Below are 22775 nucleotides of genomic sequence, written 5' to 3'. Positions count from 1 at the left end.
CCGAGCTCTGCCACTGACTCCCTGAGTGACCTTGGGCAAATTCATTAATGTGTGTCTCTGTTCCCCACCTGTAAAATAAGGATACTTCCATCAAACACCTCCATTAAAACATTGAGAATGCAAAGTCAAGCTGTGGATCTAAAGGTCCAAACCCTGTTGATGACTCAAGTTGTGGGTCAATATTGTTCCACATGACAGAATTTATTATTTTTGAGTTTGTTTTTTAAAATTGGTAAGTTACATCCAAAACTCCAAGTTAAAAGAATGCTAAGGTTGTAAAGTCAAGCACTTAGAAGTTAGGAAAAGCCAAGATTTAAGGTTGCCTGTACAACCTTAATTCAGCCCCTTTGTGTGTATGCCTCATGATACAGTCTTAACCATGAGACCGCCCTTTCTCTTCTTGCAATCCCCTGCTTCATTCACTACATACCTTCCAACTTCTGCAACACATGAAGCAGCGGTCCTAGTATAGACAACAGTCTCCTTCACTACATAACCCTGATTCATCCTCCAAAGCAGAACCAACCTGTGCATTGAACAAGGCAGGAATCCTATGGAAAAATAGAATGTGATCATGTAATTAAAGACTGTTAAGAAATTCTAACAAGTGGAAATATATTGACCTCCAACTCAGGTGATCAGCAGGATTCACACCTTTATATCCACAGCACAGACCTCCACCACTTTAGCCAATGCAGTAAGGATAGCACGTGTACAGTTATCCATGTGGACCGGCCACTAAAGGGTGATGAGACACACTTTGCCAGTAGGTTTCATAGCTATCTACTAACAGAAAATAAAAGTAGAGATTCAGGATGCTTCACTTCAATTCCCGGTTTTGGAGGGAGTATTCTCTGTTGGATATAGACCTTTCTGACCCTGTGCACCCATTAACTATCTAATTCACTTGGCACCAATTGTGCTGTTTGTTTACTTTTTATACTTATTTCAATTTGAACAATTAAAATAGCCTAGACTCTGATCAGTTTCTCTTTCTGTTCTCTTGCACTAGCACAGAACTCTCTGGTTGCAAATTCTGCAGAGGAAGTCTGGCTAAAATAGCAAGAACTTTATTCTTGGAAGAAAAACAAACAACAAAAAACAGTAAGTAACCAATCAAAAGTACTTTGACCTGACTGAAGAACAGTCATTCTAAGATTTCACTCCCAAAAATCACAGTCTACCTGCTGCCAACTCCCAGTTTATCTGTCATGGAAGAATTGGTTTGATATCCAATTCAGATGTCCTATCAGGACTTGTTTCCTCAAAAATACAGTACAACACCTGATGAAACATATTCTCAGTAACGAGCTCCCTCTCTGAGCCTTGGCTTCTGATCTGAGAAGCATACTTTGTTTTAGGAATGCTGCAGGAGATGGTTTTAATTAATTAAAACAGCAATTTGTTGGGATTTAAACTATTAAAAATACCATTAATATTAATTTTAAAAAGAAAACCTAAATTCTGAACATAATGTACTGTGTTTCCCTAAAGCATCATTGTCAAATCAAGGAGAAGGTGGATGAGAAGGGAGAAAAGTCATTAAACAAACACTAATATCTGCAGTGGTAGCAAAGAGAACACAGAATAGCTGGCCCAGCCCATTTTGAGTTTGTAGGCATGTCATCCCTTTATTTCACACTTGTCATGCTGCAGGAGTCCTGCTTTGGGAGCATTATTAGGATGGTTTTTTATTAAAACTTTTATACAGACTTTTTTTTTTTTTTTTTTTTTTAAAGTCCATTAAAATAGATTGCACCCTGAATGGGGTGGAATGCTGCCAGGTCCTCTCAGCCACTTCACTAGTCAAGTCTAATCTCCTGTCCTAAAATGAAGTGAGTTTGGCAGCCTCTGCAACATGGCATTTATGTGCCATTTACGTCACAAACCCTGCTTGTGTCAAACTTGTCTGAGCCTGAGTAACTTCTCATCCATGGACAGAGCAGTAAATGTAGGTGGGGATTAACAGCATAGATAGGTCAGCTACAGTGGAAGCCTGAGTTAATTATAACAAGAGGTTTGGTGATTTACCTTCAGGAAGTAGCTCTTTTACCCCACGCTAGTGCACTTGTTTTGGAAGTCAAGATCACAATTGTAATCCCAAACAGGACTTCTTTCTCTAATTAATTAGTGGTGCTGCAGCCCATCATTAAGTAGTCTGACAATTTCCCTTCACAGATAGGTACTGTGTGACAAGGGAGATACATAATTGCTAGAGATATCTTCCTGTTCCAGGGCACCTACACTGCCACTCAAAGGCGAAAGAGGGTCAATTCCTTCCCACAATATAATAATAGTATCAAACATTCATCAAGGATCTTTCATACCAATTACCCTCAAAGCACTTTGCAAACTCATTCTACACAACCATATACAGGATTCACCTGGTTCTCAAGTGACATAGTCTTACCTGGTAGGATGTTTAACAGCACATGGCAATGCTACAGAACAGTGTAGGATAGGAAGCAAAATAATAATAAAAAAAAATCCTTGTATCCAAATGAAGTTGCACGTTTCCCCATCAAGTTTGAATTGAGTAGAACAAGTTTTCCAAACCCCCATTCTTGGATTACCTGGAGGAATTGGAATAGAATGGGAGGATCTGCAGCCTCATGCTTGGATGTTGACTCATCCCATTAACAAAGAGGTTAGAGTGCTGAGTAAAGCTGCTGGTACAGCATGGTTAACTACATTAGGCCACTGGAAATGCAGGAGTGAATCTCTGGTCAGATAGAACTGAAGCAAAGACAAGAAGACCCTGCAGGAAAGCCTATGAACAGCCAAGCTTGGGGTGAGATTTGTATTCTGTTGCTGTTGAACCAATGAAGCCAAACCCCAGGAACTTACACTTGACCCTATGCAGCCTGCATAGGCTTTATTGTGGAGGGAGAAGAACAGTACTTACTGAGACCTACACTAAACAGAGCATCATACTTCAATGCTGTCTCAAATTAGATGCCTCCCTTTGTGAAAAGGGCCATCTACTCAGCAGGCAGAGGGAAAAACAGAACAGGCACTTATTAGCAAGGGAAGAGGGAGGTGCAGTCAACAACTGCCAGCTACAAAATGGTTACTTTGGGCAACACCTGCTTGGCGTTGCCAGATTTAAAGGGCCAACTCCGAGTCAGACATGCTGGGAGAAAAGTTCATATAAAAGAGCAAGTGTGTGTGGAAGAGAGTTAGTAGATTCTAGATAGCCTCTAAAGAAAGTACTGTATGTGCAGGTCACAGCTATATTATGGTCTTCTGAAGAAAGTTTGGAGCTCAGTAGATATATAATTTGGTGTCACAGCCTCTTGTTCATAATGAGGTTAGTCTCTCTGTGTAGTAATTGGAAGTGGAATGGGGGAACAGGTCATAGATCTATTACTAATTGCTTGCTAAACTCAGAGCAGAGGATATTGAGGGCTAGTATTAGGTTAGATGCAAATGTCTGGCTTTAAAAATACACTAACTTTAATGTCTCTCATTAAAGACTGGGGGTGAGGCCCTGACTTACTTTCCTGCTTGTCACAAACTTGGGAAAGTTATTCAATCTCTCTTTGCCTCTCTTTCCCCAGCTATAAAATGGAGGTGACTGACCTACCTTGCAAGGGAGTTGGGAGGCTCAATTACTTAGCATTCATGAAAGGCAGAGAGTACCCAGCTCGATTTCTGTGAGACGCTGTGTTCTCAGGGGTCAGTTGCCAAAGGGGGAGTTTGCCTAGAAAATGGTGGACATTTACACTTGTGATGGCCCTTCTCTCCATTTGCTTATGCCAGGCTGCATTTGGGGCTTGTGGCTGGATCTACTGTTCATTTTGTGCAGAGAATTTATTTTAAAAAAGTTACAATTACTTTCAAACAAAATCCAGGTTGAAAACAATTGAGAAGAGCGCGTCTTTCTTTGTGTGTGTTTGACTAGTTACCTTTTATGTTCTTATGGAGGCAAATCTACCTGCCTTGCCTCCTGCAAGGGCCCTATTTGTTAGGGGATACCGAAGCCAAGCTGCTGAGGCACATCATGACCTACCAAAGGCTGACAAAACAGTAAGTGTTCTTAGCACGACTTCTCCAAGAGACAAACCCACTGGGGCTGTAAGGGGCAGGTAGGAAGTATGCCCTCTAGTGGTAGCTCTCAGCTTCCTGCTTGTACAACTGAATTCATTTTAGAGACTAACAAATTTATTTGGGCATAAGCTTTCGTGGGCTAGAACCCACTTCATCAGACAAAGTGGGTTCTAGCCCACGAAAGCTTATGCCCAAATAAATTTGTTAGTCTCTAAGGTGCCACAAGGACTCCTCGTTGTTTTTGCTGATACAGACTAACATGGCTGCCGCTCTGAAACCTGAATTCATTTTAAGAACTAAACATAAACAGGGACCAGATATTCTCTCTCATGTATATTTCAATTGCCCAGGCAGTTTGTGCCAACAAGATTTTCCTTTCCGGCAGCTGCATTCCCAAGGGCCTCTGCTTCATATATAAACATCTGGGGATTTATTTTGTATAGAAAATGCTTCACAGTGAAGTTGTATCAAATACAAATAAATTGAAATAGGAAGCCAACTGAGCATGGCATAGTACATGGGGAGATGATCCCTCTAAAGCCCTTGAATAGAACCAGTGAGGAAAAGGCTGGAAGGGTCCCTGTTAAGAGGAGGAGGAATAGCAGCATCCTGCATATAGAAAATGACATTAGCAAAGGTATTCAGCTAGGAAGCTCTGGAGAAAAATATAGCATTAAGAATAGAGACATTTCTCATAGTACCCTCACGCTGAGAGTGTGTTGCAAAAGTAAGCTACAAACAGAAACCATTTCCTCCCACCACTGAAATGCAACCACCTCTGGGGTGGAATCCATCAGCTGTTTAGCAGTGCCCAACAACTCTCTACACCAGCTCTAGTGCAAGAAGTAGAGTCTTGTATTTACTTAAACTTGGAGGGAGGCAGTGTGTAATTCTATGAATTAGACTTTAGCCAGGATAACAACCCTCTGCTTGCAAAAGAAATACTGGGATCTTTAATAACCACAAACTGCCAAGATCTCAGCTTAATTCTCATCTATAAGACAGCACTTCCAGTAGCACAGCATGCCAACACCAAGCTGAAGCATAAACTTCAACACTGTCAAGAAAGAGCCCCCCCCTCCTGAGTCACTTATCCCACTTCTCACAGCACAGCTTGTATGTATCCCACCCAAATAGCGATGGAGCCTAATGCTTCTTAACTTGTGTTGTGCCCTGTCACATTTCACAAATTGGTATAGGCGTGCTGTGGAAGAAAAGATTAATGCCTTCTCTTTCCAGATGAAATGCCTCATAGTTGAAATTAGAGAGACAAAATGGGTGAGGTAATATCTTTTATTGGAACAACTTCTGTTGGAGAGAGAGGCAAGCTTTCCAGCCACACAGAGCTCTTCTTCAAGTCTAGTGTCATTGCTAACTATTGTCAGTGTGCACTTAACACTGGTTTCAGTTGCAGCTCTCATGCTGACTCAATGTCCTCTTTCTGTCCCTGATTCTGTTAAACAGCCTGGATAAAGGACTTTGCCCTAAAATGTGGGCAGCCATTTATACTTCACTTCCCCTTTAAAGTCATTTCAGAAAAGAGGGAATAGCTGTAAACCTCTGCTGCCATGTGCACTGCAGAGCTAGGGCTGCTGTTTCCTTGTGGGAGGCAGGGAAGGGGATGACATCAGGCAGCAGCAGAAATGCAGGGTCTGTTGGGAAACGAGTAAGGACTTTAATACGCAGGGAACAGTTCAAAGCTGTGCTAAGGTGTTTTAATTAACCATGAATGCTATGGCAGAGGAGGCAGTAGAAGCCAGCAGCATCTCATTCATCGGTTTGGTTAAAAGTCAGAAGCTAACGTTTCTCAAAGATCCATCTAAGGTAGCCTAGGAAAAACCTGAGCAGAAAATGATGCGACATTACACTCACTACAGCTTATCTGCAGGCTCCAGCCATCCAGCACAGACCCTGCCCTCTAGCCCAAGGTTATACAGCAACAAACTTCTCCACTCCTAGAAGCAGGGACGAGGATACCAGAGGTGGCTCAGGATTTTCCATCCATGCTTAGCCTGTCTCCCATTCTGCAGATGGTGCACAGCAGTCTCCTTGCTTGCTGGGAGGGTGGGTTATTGCTCTTATCAGCCATGAAAGCCACTCTGAGTCAGCTACTGAGAGACGTTGGGGGTGACGTAATTCCACACACTGTCATTCTCCAGACAGCTGGGAACTGAGTCCCTAAGCTTCTCTGCAGCCCAAGCTCCTCCCATAGGAGTCTACTGCTAGATTTGCCCATCACTGGTCCCAGTTGTGAATGATTGGTTCAACAGCTTTTGGGGTGTCTTACAGAACCTGCCTAGCCTTCAGAGAGGAGAAATGCTCCTGGGTCCTAGTGCAGATGGAGTTCCCTACTGGCACTTCTTGTCTGTTCCCTCCAGTGCAACCATACAGAAGGCTATTCTCCGAGTCCTGGCTAGAACTGCCCGTGAGGATGGCAGTAACACTCAAATCTACACAGCTGTTTGAAAGGCTCTCAATAGCTTATATAAAATAATCACTTAATCTTTCTCTGGCTCACTTTCCTTTTCCCCTCTGTAACATGGGGATACTGCTACTTCCTCTCTTACCCATTTAGATTGTGAACTTTGGTCAAGGACTGTCTCTTACTCAGTGTTTGTACAGCACAATGGGCTTTAATCAGGTGGGGTAATATAAATTAATATCTATCTGTCACTGAGATACACAGCACCACCCAACAATTTGGGCCAGGAAGCAAAAAATTACTTCAAACAAGGAAAATTAGGCAGAAGAGACAGATTCTATGCTGCAACCTTCAGGAGGCACAAACTAGGAGATGGGCCAAAGGTGACTAAGTCACCTTTATGCCACCCATAACCTGATCTTGCGAGGCCAACTTGTTCCCCATTGTAATTTAGAGTATCTTGCCCCCAACTGCCAGCTGCTCTAAGGCACTGAAAAGATTAATGGTCAAGCACTCCATCCACACAGCAGGAATGGCATAAAATCACATGCAGCAACTTGTCTACATTGCTAGAGCAGCATGAAGGGCACTTAATAGGGGACTGAATCGGTCCCAGAGTTTTCAGCAGAACCCTGAGGTTAAAAAAACCAAACAAGTGCCAAAGAGCACATCTTTTTATTGTGTGATGCCTAGCATAGAGGCCCAGTCTCCATTTGGGCCTCTAGTTGCTACAGCAATACTATTAATACATTTTTAATGGCCACAGCTAGTTAGGGGCACAGTTGTGTCTGTCATCAGAAAGTGGCAGCAGACTACGCCTGTGCCCCAACTCAGTAACCCATCAGAAGGAAGAGCACCACCAGGATGCAGCTGGCGTTAGTTCTTCACGAAAGCTTATGCCCAAATAAGCTATTACCAGCAGGAGAGTGGGGTGTGGGGAGAGAAAACCTTTTGTAGTGGTAAACACCCATTTTTTCATGGTTTGTATGTATAAGAACATGTTCTGTATTTTCCACAGTATGCATTCGATGAAGTGAGCTGTAGCTCACGAAAGCTTATGCTCAAATAAATTGGTTAGTCTCTAAGGTGCCACAAGTACTCCTTTTCTTAGTTCTTCAAAGATTACTCCAAGATTGCCCAAGGAAGCGGTGACAAAAGCACTCCATTGTTTTACCTACTCTTGTTTTGAAAGCAGTGCCCAAGGTCAGCCAGACACCAGTAAAGATTCGTTACCTGTGGCTTATGAGCAAGACATTTTTGCTCCATAAGAAAACGTCAGCATCTCTCCTGCTTGGAACAGGCAACCCTACCAAGTACTTTAATCAGAGCTGTATATGGTGAGCCTGCTATTTGTATTATGCTTTCCAAGTGTGAAAGGCACACTTCTGAAGTCCTGGCATGTGACGAATAAAGCTTTAAATGGCTCATGTTACAGAGAATAATAGAATGCTCTCTCTTGCTGGTGTCTCAGCTTATTCTATCAAGCCTGAACTCCACCAGATGGTGAGGTATCCTACCTTTTGGCTCAGGAATTCTTCATGTTAATATGAATGCATTTAATGTGAGGCTTACTCAGTAGTTACAGACATAAAGGTGCCTGGGCCCCATGCTCCCATCTCTAGAGAACAGGGGCAGGAATAGTGTAAGAGCAGGCTTGGTAAGGAGTCTGGTATTGGTATCCCCTCTGAAGCAAGTTAGTTACTGGAAATGCAAAATATCAAATCAAAAGTGGAATGTGTGGTGGGTAAGTAGTGGCTACTACATCTCTGTGAAGGGGATCTGCTGAGATTGTCATTCACTGACTGGCAAATGTTAGCCACCTACTGGATACAAACTGGCTATTAGTATAAGAATAGTGCGGAGTACTTTGCTGTCAGTGTGGTAGAGCCATCTCCATCCTCCTCCCCCTTCACCAGTAGCGAACCAGTGGCAAAAAAGTTGCTTCCTAGAACGGTCAAGACCCAGACCACTTCTGGTGATTTAAGATACCAAGGGACTTAAGACAAGGCTTGTTACCAGTGGTGTCCTCGCCTAATTCCAACACTTCCTGTTTCAAATGGATGTTGTCCCTTTCATCCAAAATGTTGATGCCATAGAACTGCAGCAACTACACCCCATAACTGTCTACAGTTCAGGGGCAGGTGAAGTTAGGTATCGATTCAGAAAGCACAGTGAGGATGTTACACAATAAAATGATAAATGCAAGACTTCCCACTGAAAAAAGTTTTTTGACAAAGGCCTATGCTATTGCTCCAAAGACAAGAGTAATCTATGTATTAGCCTAGTATGCCAAGAGATTTCTAATGTCACACAGAATAGCCGAGCCCAGAGTACTGGAAGCTCACCAAGCAGCTGAAAGCAAGACTCAGAAGATCACAGGGCAAGCCAAGAGAGGATTGTAGCAGATCATAATTCCCTATCAAAATAGCTAGCATAGATGTTTGACTCCAACTCACTAGCTTTTACTAGCTATGAAACAGCTAGTTTCCAGTACATGTAATACCCAGTTTCACGGCAAGTATAGTGTTGTTGGATGCAGAGAAGAGAGCCCCTACTTTGTTTTCTTTAGCGATGAAGTAGTGGAAATTACATGCCCATTTCAGCAGAAGTTTGTTGGAAATTCAGTGCTTGTTCCCTCTGTCCTTGCTAATGAACTTTTGTGCTCATGGAGTTATTAGCAGTGTAAGCCAATATCTTCTATTTATGCACAGGTCAGGTGCTACGCTCTAGAGCCAGCAAACTTAAGATGAATCATGTTTTTCTACCAATACTGTAACCTCACAGCCTAGAGATCCTGCTAAGGAACAGAAGCTATGCTTCAGGTTTCAGAGTAACAGCTGTGTTAGTCTGTATTCGTAAAAAGAAAAGGAGTACTTGTGGCACCTTAGAGACTAACCAGTTTATTTGAGCATGAGCTTTCGTGAGCTACAGCTCACTTCATCGGATGCATAGCTATGCATCCGATGAAGTGAGCTGTAGCTCACGAAAGCTCATGCTCAAATAAACTGGTTAGTCTCTAAGGTGCCAGAAGCTATGCTTTGTTCTATATCTTTACTTTGGAGGAGGCTGGATTTTGTCTAGTGAAGCCATGTATTAAATGAAGTTCTGATGGAGAGAAACACTTGTCACCATTAAGAAAAGGATTACTAGTGGCACCTTAGAGACTAACCAATTTATTTGAGCATAAGCTTTCGTGAGCTACAGCTATTTCATACAGCTCACGAAAGCTTATGCTCAAATAAATTGGTTAGTCTCTCAGGTGCCACAAGTCCTCCTTTTCTTTTTGCGAATACAGACTAACACGGCTGCTACCCTGAAACTTGTCACCATTCTATCTGACTAGCAGTCAGGCCTGGTTGCAGAAGGCTTAACAGGTGATTTTAAGTTGAGCCACTACTAGTCTTGCTAAAAGAAGGAAAAGCAGCTGATTTGTTTTTTTAATAGAAACTCTATTTCTATGGCAATATAAATAGTAAAGAATAAGTCCCATCAAAGAGATAGTGCCATTATCAAGCATTCTGCCTGATTTTAAAACAAGTAGGGAAAGGTACAGTTTGTAGAGTTAACCATATGGGTTAGATCATACAGTGAGGAAGTTTTTGTACTAGTATCTCAGAAAGCCTCTCAGATGAACACAGCAAGACTATTGATTATTGGATGACTTGCACCTATCGGGTTGTGAGGTAAGATTTTAGAGGCCTATTTGGATTACCTTCTTTTTCCAGCTCTTTACGTATACCTGACATATTTTAACTCAGCCTGGGAGAATTAAAGAAAATGCTTTATACCATTTGATAAATCTGGGGTGCCAAGTTGCTGTCTCATGGTTTAAAGCACTGGCTTCTACTGTTTCTGTAACATCTGCTGCTAAAACTGTCAGCATCAAAATAAAAAATGCAGCTTGTGTGATACAGATCTGAGGATCACAATCCCCAGCTATAAACACTTTAGCAGACCAAACAAAAGGGTTTCATAGCCAGTAGACATTCCCAAGCACTAGTCCTAAATGACCAGAAAAAAAGTTTCAATCCAAGTTAACCTGGTATGGTAAAAGATTCACATTTTCAAGTGTTATGAAAGCAGCACAGGGGTATAACTATTTCCTTGTGTGTGGTAATGCTTGAAGAGGGATGGCCTCCACGCAGCTAGATACTAACTGACCCTTTCTGCACAGCTGGCAATGCTAACAGGACGGGGACAAGCTCACACTGTAAACACCACTAACAGAGACCACCACAACTCCACATCATTTCCTGGTTTTATTTTGTCAAATACTGTTACAGACTTAGGGGACAAAAAAGTGAAACATAAGACTACTAAAGATTAGTCTTCAAACATTGTATCCAATCAGGCTGCCTCTGCCTATGATCTCACCGATGTAAAACCACATCAGCACCTCTGTGGCCACCAAACCGTTCCTCAGAGCTTCCTGAAAGAAAGAAAGCCACAATTTAGAATGTTTGCTGTTGCAGTAACGTCTCCCTTTGCTTTGTCAACCATACACAAAGTTCGGTTGTGATGGCAGGAAAGCCACCCATGTTAATGAGGTAGCATCTTTAGCTAAAGCAAAGAATGCTATTAACAATTTACTCTCCCCCACCCACGCAATCATAGTACATACTAACGTGCGCTCAAGTCTTAACTACAGCTTAGCTGTCAGAGCCCTTCAAAGAGAATACTGTAAAGCATAAATACTGAAACGACCATCCAAGTTTTAGTGCCAAGCAATACACTAGACCTATGAAATAGCTGTTCAGTACTGGTGGGCAGATCTGGTACCTACTGACATTTGAGTCACGTGAATGGATGTTGAAGAAAAGCCGGCTGCCAAAAAAACATCTATGCTCTACTAGAAGTGGTAGGATTAAGAAATGAAAAACTGTTACATTAAAAATGCTATTCAACACTTAACCTACAAATTCTCCAAGTGTTTCACTCCTTAATGACAACAGCTCTATTGGTTTTTAAGCTAGGATGCCAGTGGTTCAATAAGTTCCTGGAAAATATTACCCTGTACACAAAATACCTGCAGCTCTTAACCTGTATCTGCCAGACTCCAGAGAAACATGCAGCAGACGTGCGATGCTTCAGGATCATAAGATCAGACCTCTGCTTTTTAGCTAATTCTGAAGCAAAGACGACCCATTTTTATTTAAAAAGTTATTTTGAAGACTGACACTATATAAATGAACAAGGTTTTCAAAATGCTGGAGGTAACTTCAGGAAGAGAGATTTAAATGTGAAGCGTTAAAGGGGCATCCATCAGAAGACCTGGACTCAGCAATTAAAGAACCAGATCTGCAGGTAATAAGTTCAGAGAACTAGTCTTCATTTTGCACTCCCATTCCTAAGGGAAAGAAGTCTATTACTGAATGACTTTACAGATCAAGAAGGGGGTATTCTAGTTGGAAAAGGGGCCTAGAAATTACTGGTTTGTTGGACCTTGCTTTATTATTTATATTGTAGAAGCGCCTGGAGACTAACCCCATTGTGCAATACAAGAACAAGGGGACATTCAATGAAACTGAAAAGCAGCAAGTTAAAAACTAATTGAGACAGAGCTATTTACATGGGTGACATGAATATTCAAATTTGTAATAGATATTTGCAAGAGTTGGGAAGGGAATAAGGCGCTATCTAAAAACTAAGAGTTAGAAGGCAACTTTCCGTGGGACAGGTTATCACATAGCTACCCAACTCTAGGTTTTTTCACCTTCCTCTTAAGTATCTAGTACTTGTCGCCATCAGCGACAGGATCCTGGACTAGGAGAACTACTGGTCTGACCAGCCTGTCAATGCCCACATTCCTATTAAGGATAGAATATTTTAGGGGAAAAAAATGGATCTATGAGCCAAACCCAGAAGAGAGTTACAGCCCTTAGCACAGGGATTCTCAAACTGGGGGTCGGGACCCCTTAGGGGGTCACGAGGTTATTACATGAGGGGGTCACGAGCTGTCAGCCTCCACCCCAAATCTTGCTTTGCCTCCAGCATTTATAATGGTGTTAGATATATAAACAAGTGTTTTTAATTTATAAGGGGGGTCCACACTCAGAGGCTTACTATGTGAAAGGGGTCACCAGTACAATAGTTTGAGAACCATTGCCTTAGCAGGAACAGAACATAGCCCCACCCCTCCTCTTTGCACTGTAGAAGGTAGCAGTGTTTTAAAACTAGCCTTAAGCTTTTGGTTGTTATTGCAAAGGTCAAGCAGCAATTCCAAACTAGTCAATTATCCAATATCCCTTCATACCACACTACATGTTGGGCTGGCTACGTTGATATTTCTATTAGAAGTGTGACAGTGCATTCAGAAGTCCCTTTGACAATAAGGCAGCTGCCCACACAAAGTGGAAAGATCAACAGCTGGCCATACTAAAATGTGTATAAAAACTCACTAGGGAAAAAGCCACCATGAGGCAGAAGTGATGTTTGTCCAGTCAAACTTTTTTTGTCACAGAATGAGCTCACTGAGAGCACAGGTTCAGCCTGGCTTTATCAACAACTTGTCTACCAAATTAACTGTTCTGTCCAAATAGCAAGCACAAGTCACTTTCTGGGTTGCTTTTTATGCTGCTAGATGTAGCCCAACTAAAAATGTGTTAACCAGCATCGCTGGAGAAACCCCAGGGGAAACATGCTTCTGTTATTCACATCCGTTCTTATTTAGCCTGCAGTTACCTTGACTGTGAGCTGTGCGAGGTGACCAGACTGAAAGCTTTTGACCATAGCTTTCATGCTGTCAATGGCCTTGGGGATCTCAGCGGGGGTTGGAGGAACCAGCTCAACCCTGGCATAGTGCCAAAATGTGGCCAAACGAGGCCTGGAGTAAGTCACAGCAGCTGGAAGAGAAAAATACCAGGATGAATCCACTGGAGGCTAAAAGAAACAGATGTGTGGGCTGGACACAAATATTTATTCATGCATCACATTCATTTCCTGCTTTCACCAAACATGCACCCAGTCTCAAGAGTCAGAGCTGCTCCTTGGTAATGAGCATTTATTTAATTTTTAAAAATACAGCTCTAACCAACCATCCAGTGCTCTGGCTGCCTATTCTGTTAATTAATTAAAAGTCACAATATGAACATGAAGGACTGCCCATAAATATATCCACCACTGCCCAAACCCTCAAACTTAGAAAGGTGAAATAAGTGGATTTAGCCGCAGGCTCAGAAGGTTAACAGATCTGGACTCTGGCCGACCAGGTGTGGGATGATGATTTCAAATATCAAAGACTCCTCACAGAATACCCTGCCAGAAGCTCACTCATTTATATTGAGGAAGTTCTAGCTCAAGCACCTCTTCTGATCTCAACCGTGGCAGCACCTCACAAGGAGAGAGGCAGTCTCACAAGTAACCAGGTCCCAAACCTTTAAGGGTTTTTAGGTGAAAATGAACACCTGGCATTCCACTCCAAGGCTTACTGAAGCCAGGGGAGATGATTGGTCTAATGTGCTCCCAACATCCAAATCTACTTAAGCAGGCTGTATACAGCATTAAAGGTACAGAACATGTGTATCACTAGGAACTCAGCCATTCAAGGAAGCCTGTATGAAAAAGTTTATCATGGATGAACCCAGGTCAGTACCTAGTTCTACCAGCTGGTTGTGAATTGTCAGTCAATTAGCTACAAATTTAAGTTGCCAGATAATGATTAGAAAAAGAAGATAAATATCATCACTGTTCTTTGCCAGCAGAGTGTGTTATGGACTTTAACTAATAAAAATCTTCTAAGGGGACATTTTAGTTGCTCCTATTCTTAAGATGTCATGCCTCAATATTGGAAGCATGAATAATTAGATGTTAGAATTAAACTAGTCAAACCATTTTAATAAGAACGGCCATATCAGGTCAGACCAATGGGCCATCTGGCCCAGTATCCTGTCTCCCGACAGTAACTAATGCCAGGTGCTTCAGAAGGAATGAACTGAACAGGCAATCATCAAGTGATCCCTGTTGTCTACTCCCAGCTTCTGGCACTCAGAGGCCAGGGACACCCAGAGCATGAGGTTGCATCCCTGACCATCTTGGCTAACAGCCATTGATGGGCTTGTTGAAACATGTTTTATTAAGCTTTTCCTAGTTAGGCAGCACAACTACCTCTCCCCAAAAGCTGCAGAAGTGGTAATATGAAAACAATGTTATTGTTTCAATCAATCAGAACTCCTGCAGCATTCTACACCTAAGACAATATCCCTGCATAGGCTGAGAGCGTTTAAACACAAAAGAGTTTAACTACTGACAATTATGTTCTATATGGTGCAAAAGAATTAAACATTAGGTAAACTTCAATCTATGTGGCCTGCAAACTACATCTCTCATACATGTCTCAGTACACACCCTCTCTTTCTACTATTAGGATAATTAACACTGAGGTGGAAATTCTCCAGTCTCTATAATCACAGCTGAATGAAGTCTTTGCTCATGAAGGTGGATTCCATCTTTTGTTTTAGAATAAATGACCTTCAATTCAGCATATGTTTGATAAAAATCAATATTTTTAAATTTACAAAAGCATTCTGAGTGCAATTGGATGCTTGTACATTAGTAATTCAAAGGGGAAACCCACCCTCCAAATTAAACCCAGCATAAAGTGAAAGTCTCAGAAAAAGAGACAGACACTCTGCACTGCACCCAAAAGATCAAAAATTCAGTCTGTTAGACCAACTGAGAAAGTGAATTCCAAAGTCAAGGGCCTTTGCTCCACTGAAAGCCCTTACACCAGATCCCATGCTTTCTTCAACTGCCAGGATAGTTGTTTTGCAGCACGATTTAGAGTATAGCTAAGGTCTTCAAACCTCAAAAGATGTTCAACCTAGAGTCTAGACTATATAGTTTATGCCCTTTACCCTTCAACAGTTAAGTCATTTTCAGTTGTGGATATTGTGAAGTAGTTTGATACTACGCCAACAGAACCACTTATTTTAAACTCACAGAAGTAAAAGAAGTTGTTAATGACAACCTCATATTTAATACCCTTAATATTTCTTGACCCTCAATAGGTCATGCCTTGTCTATTTTTGATTCTTCTTCAAGACACTTCATTTTGCTCTTAGAGATACTGTCCCCAGCTGGACAGGCAGATTGCAATATTTTTAAATGAAAACCTATTACAGAGTAGACCATATCTTTCATATGGAAAAGAATCTCAGATAATATAGGCAAAGCTGCATGGTAATTACAAAGCTCTCACTGGCTGAGATATCTACAAGTGGAAAGAGCCAAAAGTACAAGATAAAGTTGGTATCAAGACTAGCACAGAACAAAAAACAAGAGGAGGAACAGGCAGAATTCTGAAGAGCTGATACAGCTTGTTAGCAAAAACAAAGTTTATATATTTGCTATTAGCAACTCACTATCCTGATTCCCTATTTCATAGCTATCTGTCACATCCATTACGCTCACAGTCCACCACATCCTGCACCACACAGCATTTCCCTTATCACTACATCCTAACATCAAATATCGGAGCCAAAGTTTGCGCACCCTGTACATCTCAGTCTTTGTCTTTAAAGATACAGGTGTAGGGGCGGGGAACAGCAGTTCTAATTTGGTTTTATACTGCTGCTCACCACCACAGCATCTGTGCACCTTACATGTAAAGCTGGTAATAGCAAAATCCATAGTAGACTTAATGGAATCACTGCCATGTTCCCCCCGCCCCCCCCTTTTTTTGGGGGGGCGGGGGGGTTCTGATTGATTTTTATTTTTTTTATTTTATTTTTTTTTTGTTAATTTACTGTTTTGGTTAAAATTGGTTTATTTCAGGTGGTTTGGGATTGGTTGGTTTCTTTTGGGTAGAAGGAGGATGTTGTGAGGATCCATCTTATGGTTGAAAGGCCTGATTTCAGAAAGTATTAAGCACTCACTCCTCTCAGACTTCAGTGAGATTTACAGGTGCTCAGTATATCTGGAAATATGGCTATTAAGCATCTGATCAATTGCCTCTAACCCCTTTCCCCATTACAATTGGAATGCCTTGATAGACATGGGCCTTACATTTAAAAGGCTCATAATAAGCTCGTTTTCTCTCCACCATTTTTGTTTACTTGTCCATGTGATAAAGTATTGAACTGGAAAAGGATACATGGACTCTACTGCATGACCTTTGGAAATCACTTCATATCTGTACCTCAGTTTCATATCACTAAAATAGGAAAAATACCTTCCTTTATAAAGCCCTCTGAGAAATATTAATCTGAAGGGCAGTTATACTTCAAAAAAAATTCTCTTTATCATAGATATAAACTGAAATTGGTCTATGGTTATTCTTCCCCAGCCCTTAGCATTTAGTAACTACTTACTGCAAACTCAGATTTTGTCATCAATAAAATCCTGCAAAATCTTGCAATAGCCAAGTTTCTCGGTTGTTTAGTTTCCCCTTTTCACTGACACTGAACAGTATGATGTAGCCTCTCGCTGTAGCTCACGAAAGCTTGCGCTCAAATACGTTTGTTAGTCTCTAAGGTGCCACAAGTCCTCCTGTTCTTTTAGCTACTTAGTGTTCACTTTAAGCTTTTCTTTTTTTTTTAAAGCTAAAAATATGCGGCTACAAGATACAGAGAGAAAGAAACACTTGGACAATGACAAAAACCCATTTCTTGCAACGGAAGAAAGTAGAAGGAAGTAGAGGCCTCGACCCTCTGACACGGGTGGACCGATCCAGGGACAAAGGCCGCCCGGCCAAGCCTCCCACGGAGCCAGCACCCGGCGATGCGCTCACCGTCTCACGCACACAACTTAGAGCGGGGTCGTGAATTATTTGGCCAAGAAATTTGGGACTTGGCCAAGGTCCAGACTCCAGATAAACCAACCACAGAAAAAGATCATAAGACGCAAACAAGGTTTCAGAGTCCGCCTGGCGGCCTGGCCCGGGCTCCCGGCCGCCCGCCCCCGAGCCAGGCCGCTCCCCGCGCCCCGAGCCGAGGCCACACCGGGTCCCCCCGCGCTGGGCGGGGAGGCCACGTTCACACCGGACTAAGCGGAGCAGCGAGCGCCCCCGCTCGGAAGGGGCAGAGCCGGCCAGGCTGCTACCGCCCGGCCCCGGCCCCGGCCCCGGCCCGCTCTCACCGCTCGCCAGCTGCGGGCCCTTGGTGACGACGCGCTGGATCAGCCTCTGGGCGGCCTGGGCCATGGCGGAACCGGCGCGCGGCAGCTGCAGCGGCCGAAGAAGGAGCCGGAGCCTGAATGTCACCTACAGCAGGACCCCCCAAGGCCCCCTGCGTCAGGGCTGCCCGGGCCGCGCCTAACGTCGCCTCCACTCGCTACGCCCCCAGACGGCCCGTACGCACTCCCAGCCCTGCGGCGGGGGGGGGGGAATCGTCATTTTCTTCCCCCTTCAGCGGCAACATTTTGATCAGGCGCCCGCCAAGGCCACCTATCGGCCATGAACGGCTGCTCACGTGCAACGTAAAGCTGGTCTCTTCGAGGGAGCCAAAGCGGCGCACGCGCAGAAGCCTCCTGCAGAAGCTCCTGTGTCCCTGCCCACGTGCTGGCCCTACCAGCCCTCTCGCTGCAGCCAGCAGGGTTTGGGCTGCCAGCCAGGCCAGCGAGCTAACGCCTGCGGCACGCGGTGCCCTTGGGGCAGCCCCCCCAGGCAGTTTTGCCAGCAGCGAGAAACCCCAGGGAGAGGTTCGCAGTTTGCAAGAAGCAAGTCATGCTGGTATCACTAATACAGGAGTCATTCTGGGAGATGGCTCCTAGTCACACCTCAGAGCCTTCTCTGTGACACTGTATGATTGGCCTTAGAAGGGGCTGGCAGTAGGCTTGCCTTTAGCTTTCAAAAATAGACTTGCCAGAAGTTCTTTTTTTGATGTGTCTACAGCTGGGGAAGTTAATAGGCAGACCACAGGCCAAATCTAATGGACCCCAAAATTTTTTTATTTACTTATTCTGTTATTTTCTCCGGAGTCTGGACATTGACAAAAAAAAAAAACAACTAGCTCCCCCTGGCCTATGGGATATGATTTGTGTGCGTGTCAGCAAAGCCAAAACCTATTAGAAAAAAAAAAAAAACAGTAGGGGAAAAAACCCTCTGCCTTGTGCACTGCCAAAAATGCCACTTCTACAAAATTGCTTGTTGGGTTACAGTTTTGGGATTAGCCTCCAAAACACTTGCCCCCTCTCAAGGGTACTTGAAAAATTTAAGATTAAATCCTACCACTTTCATGATTTAGCACTCTCAGACTCCCCCATTTCTTCCCATTTATGTTCTCAATAGCTCTAAGGCATTTGTAATGAACGTATCACTCCCTGAGCTAGGTAAATGCTACACCATGTTTTGTTTTAGGAAAGAACAATTATAGCAAGTCTCAGTGACCATCTTGGTGAAGTCCTCTGAACTAGAACCCTGTTGCTGGGCTGGAGATAGCCTCCACAAAAATCACATTCCTTATTTTTCTGCCTTGTGCCTGATGCCCTTGATAGCCATCCCTGTAGTACTCCCTCCCTCCCAGCACAAAACCCCCTCTTCCCATAAGCTGAGTAGTAAGCCTACCTCATGCATAAATATAACTAACCAACACACACCTGCCCCTCAAGAATAAAACGTATATATTAAACTATTTAGCCTCAAATTCTGGTATTCCTAGGTTTGCATGAGTGCACATACCTATGACCCTCAGGGAAGGATCCTTATGGTTTAAGGCCTTATCTAGTAGGCTCATTTTAACTGATTCTTTAAGGTAACTTGCACAGTAAGCCCAAGCTTCACTCTTAGTTTTCATTATAAAAATTTCAGCTGTTTCTGCACTTCTTGTTGCAGACATGTCCCCAGTAGAAGGGTATGGTTATGACCAGCTAGGGAAAAATCAGCTTAATAGTTGTATACAACAGCAGAGAAAGTGTCACTTGAGTGAGAGGAGTTATACCTGCCCCAGATCCCCCACTCAGAACAAGCTCATCTTAAGACCAAATATGCACTTCAAAGAAACTTGAAGCTTGACATTTTTATTGATAAAGCATGTGTCTAAGTATATATACACACTGGATACATATTAACATGCACAAAGTACAGTATAAATGTAGGCAGGATTTATAGTGTACTTGTATGAATATGTATACAGTCTATGCACAGACAGTGCCGTTTTCAACAGGCTCTCAAACCTAGCAGATGGTCATTACTAATTAAGGTTAATTTAAATGATGTGGAGACTCAAGGAACCCTAATTAGAGAACAGCTTGTCCTGTGTGTCTGGATATGTTGAGTTCCTGCATGGTTGCCCCTTGAGCAAAACAGCAGGTAACAGATCATTAGCTGTCCCCAACAGCCAAGTGAGAGGCTTTTCTAAAACCAGTATCATGTTTTTCCAGCACGACCTCCCTCGTCCCAGTGAGAGTTTTGTTATAGCAGCGGCTACATCATCCAACTATCCCTAAGAGATTCACATCCAACTTTTATATAATGTTCTAAGTGTTTTGATTTCAGTGCTGCCCCACTGCCATGTACCATGCTGAACACAAACCCTTGTACACAACCAATATTTACAGACAAAATTGCATAAGAGAACCTCTTCCATCCTCACAAGCCTCTAATTTAAGAGCTGCTGTGGACAAAGGTTTTTTTTCACATTAATCATCATATGATAGAACATTACATAGTTTAAACAAGTCTGGAGCTAAAGCAGCAGTAACAGAGAGGAAACAGTCACAAGGAAGAGATTGTTGGTGGTGGCTGACAGCCGCTGAGATGTGTGACATGACAGTCATTAAGAACAGTGAACACTGAAGAACAAACAGAAGAAAATTAACCAGTGGCCAACAGAGCAAGAAGGGACTTAGGATTCCTGGGCTGAGAAACTGTAGTGCAGTTGAGGTTTCTGATATTATTGAGACGTCTTAATGGAAAGAAACAAAAAATAGAAGGGGATAAAAGGCAGGGCCTAAACAAGAGGCTCCCGGTCTAGTGGCAATGCACTAAATGCAATCTTGGGGACAGAGTATATTGTAGCGCTGATTCACAGGTTCTCTGAAGCACCAGCCATTGTCTCTGCAAGGGGACTTCACTCTCTCGCAAACAAATTATTGTTCATTTGTGTCAGGATGTTTTTTCATTTGTTCATTTCAATGTGTCCTCCAGCTGCTCCTTCTGCTTTTTCCTCTCTGCAAGCCACTGCTGGATCTTCTCTTTCAGTTCTGTGTTTGGTCTGATCTGGTCCATAGTGAGGGGGCTCCGATTAAAAGGATCTGTCTGGTCACTATAAGAAAGAGAGGAAAAGTCAAGGAGAGTCATTCTCTGACAGTACTGTCCTATGATTAAAAACTAATGTTATGAAGCCAAGAAACAAGGACCAAAGACTGGCACAGCCCCTGTTCCTTCAAGTGAATCAGACCTGCCTGTGGACAATGAGCCACTAGGTATAATCATTAGGCTTCACCCAAACATCCCCCAGAAGACTGACCCTTCAGAAACGACACCATCATTCACATTCTCAGTGGTACATTTGGGGCTAAAATTTCAAGGAAAGCAGATCAGGTTCACAGTAAGCACAAGTACCAGAGTATACAACAGTGCTTTAGAGAAAACAAACCACAACCCAGATCAGTTAGCAAACCTCTGACTCTTAACACATAGAAGATAATTACTTAGAGACAGACTGAAATGTGCTACTATTTGGATGAAAAAAGCAATCTCATGCTTTATTGGAAGACATTTCTGGATTTTATCTGTACTCACTAAGCTGTCCAACCTATCCACTGACTTTTGAACAAACCAGGGTGAAGAAACACTTGCAGTTTCCCCATTGTTGAAATCACCTTTAAATAAAAGAAAAAGTCTTAATCTCCCCCCCCCCCACACACACACACACTTCAGTCTGTAGGCCTGAAAACCTCTCATGTGCTTTATTCCATCAAAAAACATGAGAAACAGTCTGGTCTGCGCAAATCTGGACATGGATGCAACTTGTAAGTTTCAGAAAGCTGAATTCCACAGGGTCCAGGACACACAAATTACACACAGCTAGATAAATGGTTAGCTTTTGAGAGAAAGATGGATTACAAAGCCAGTTCCAAATATAACAAAGCTAAGAGCCTAGACTCTTGAAATTTGGAAAGGAGACTGTATGCATACATGGGGGATGTCCACTTGGTCTTGCCTGAATCTCTGAGAGCAAAAACACTTACCAACCCCTCCCCAGCAAACCCTTACTGAATCACTAACTCCTCACTCAGACACCATTAACTCTTCTCGAATACCTGAGGAGATGCCTGGCTATAGTTGACCTATCCACGGTGACTCGGGAAGATGGCAGCAGCACAGGGTCAGACATTAAAGTGCTCATGATAGGATCAAGGAATTCATCACATGCATCTGCATAGGTCTCCTCTTCCTGCTGCTGTCGGTCTGCAAGAGACTGGTAGATAGATGCACAGCTATTAACACTAGGTTTTGTGAAGCTTTGTTAAGCAGCTCAAGTTTGCACATTCGCAAAGGAGTAGAGCCTAGCAATGCAGAAAGTCTGGCACTACTTCTCACTTGCGAAGTACTTGGCAGAATGTGTCCATGAACATAACTGGATGCTCTATCAAACCTTTTGGTTTATATCCAGAGCTCAGATATCAGCATGGCTAAGAAACTGCAGGAACCCAGAAGACACAACACAGCTGTGGCATGCAAATAAACACTGGGCACACAGCTTTGCTTCGCAAACTCCTGAAGTCTAATGGTTCTTTAATTTGCATAGTTACAGTTGTTAAAGTATTATCAAAATGTAAATCAGTTCCTGGTTTCAGTTTCAGACACAGCAAAAGCATCAAGAATATAACTATCTATCTATTGGAAGACAGGAGTTACCAGCTTTCCCTTAGCTGGACAGAAGCTTCTTAGGGCAAAATCGGGGGTGGAAGCTTTAGAAGGAGCACAGCCATTGCTACTGACCAGCATCATAGTTGGAAGAGCATGGCTATCACTACTGAGCAGCATCATGGTTGTAACTTTCCACCAAAACCTGCACTGATGCGGAGACTGACTAGCTCTGAGGGGGTTTCCAGAAGCTGTTACAGCATACTGTCTTGTCTAGGTAGACTAACCTCTTACAAGCCAATAAAAGACGATCCCTGATGCAAAAACACCATGCATGTTTACAAAGCTATGTACACATATTACAAGCAGGGATGGTATTCTTAACCTATTGTTCAAGTTGCCCAACACTTCACATAGTAAGACCCTGTTTACACTGTTTATAACTTTGCCAATCTTGAACTGTTTGGGCTGGAATTTTACATGGCAGGTGTCTGCCTCAGGCTTAATTTTTTTGGAGAATTTCAGCCAAAATGGCTCAGCCATCTCCAAGGATGAGGC

At 42.9% G+C, this 22775-nt stretch overlaps 2 protein-coding genes and 1 long non-coding RNA gene across 10 annotated transcripts in view; 1 reads left to right on the top strand and 2 right to left on the bottom strand.

The window, feature by feature from the left end:
• Nucleotides 1-165: 165 nt before the first annotated feature.
• LOC122463544 lies at nucleotides 166-6557 on the top strand. Its single transcript, XR_006287010.1, has 2 exons — nucleotides 166-1104; nucleotides 6340-6557. It is a non-coding gene; the product is annotated as an uncharacterized LOC122463544 (long non-coding RNA).
• Nucleotides 6558-10712: 4155 nt separating this feature from the next.
• ATP5MG (ATP synthase membrane subunit g) lies at nucleotides 10713-17858 on the bottom strand. The gene is made up of 3 exons (XM_037882430.2): nucleotides 17546-17858; nucleotides 13154-13314; nucleotides 10713-10901 (listed from the first exon to the last, which is right to left on the bottom strand). The coding sequence occupies exons 1-3, from the start codon at nucleotides 17607-17609 to the stop codon at nucleotides 10803-10805; spliced, it is 324 nt and encodes a 107-aa protein (XP_037738358.1). The 5' UTR covers nucleotides 17610-17858; the 3' UTR covers nucleotides 10713-10802.
• Nucleotides 17859-19407: 1549 nt separating this feature from the next.
• The window catches only part of UBE4A (ubiquitination factor E4A), a 30859-nt gene continuing 27491 nt past the window's right edge, over nucleotides 19408-22775 (bottom strand). For all 8 annotated transcript variants that reach the window (XM_037882420.2, XM_043534182.1, XM_043534181.1 and 5 more), the window contains 2 exons: nucleotides 21671-21828; nucleotides 19408-20670 (listed from right to left, as the gene is read on the bottom strand). In XM_037882420.2, coding sequence (XP_037738348.1) covers nucleotides 20532-20670; nucleotides 21671-21828 — 297 coding nt within the window. In that variant the 3' untranslated portion in view covers nucleotides 19408-20531. The remainder of the gene's footprint in view (nucleotides 20671-21670; nucleotides 21829-22775) is intronic.

The sequence above is a fragment of the Chelonia mydas genome, chromosome 22 (genome assembly GCF_015237465.2).
Source record: "Chelonia mydas isolate rCheMyd1 chromosome 22, rCheMyd1.pri.v2, whole genome shotgun sequence".
In the NCBI taxonomy this organism is placed as follows: domain Eukaryota; kingdom Metazoa; phylum Chordata; order Testudines; family Cheloniidae; genus Chelonia; species Chelonia mydas.
This window is presented reverse-complemented; position numbering and strand designations above follow the sequence as displayed.

What these genes read in the sequence shown, in the direction of transcription:
- ATP5MG (XM_037882430.2), bottom strand. Translation starts at nt 17,609, where the DNA reads ATGGCCCAGGCCGCCCAGAGGCTGATCCAGCGCGTCGTCACCAAGGGC. An exon ending in GGGCCCGCAGCTGGCGAGCG is followed by an intron (nt 13,315 to 17,545) that starts GTGAGAGCGGGC and finishes TTTCTCTTCCAG; the next exon opens with CTGCTGTGACTTACTCCAGG. An exon ending in TCGCACAGCTCACAGTCAAG is followed by an intron (nt 10,902 to 13,153) that starts GTAACTGCAGGC and finishes TCTTTCTTTCAG; the next exon opens with GAAGCTCTGAGGAACGGTTT.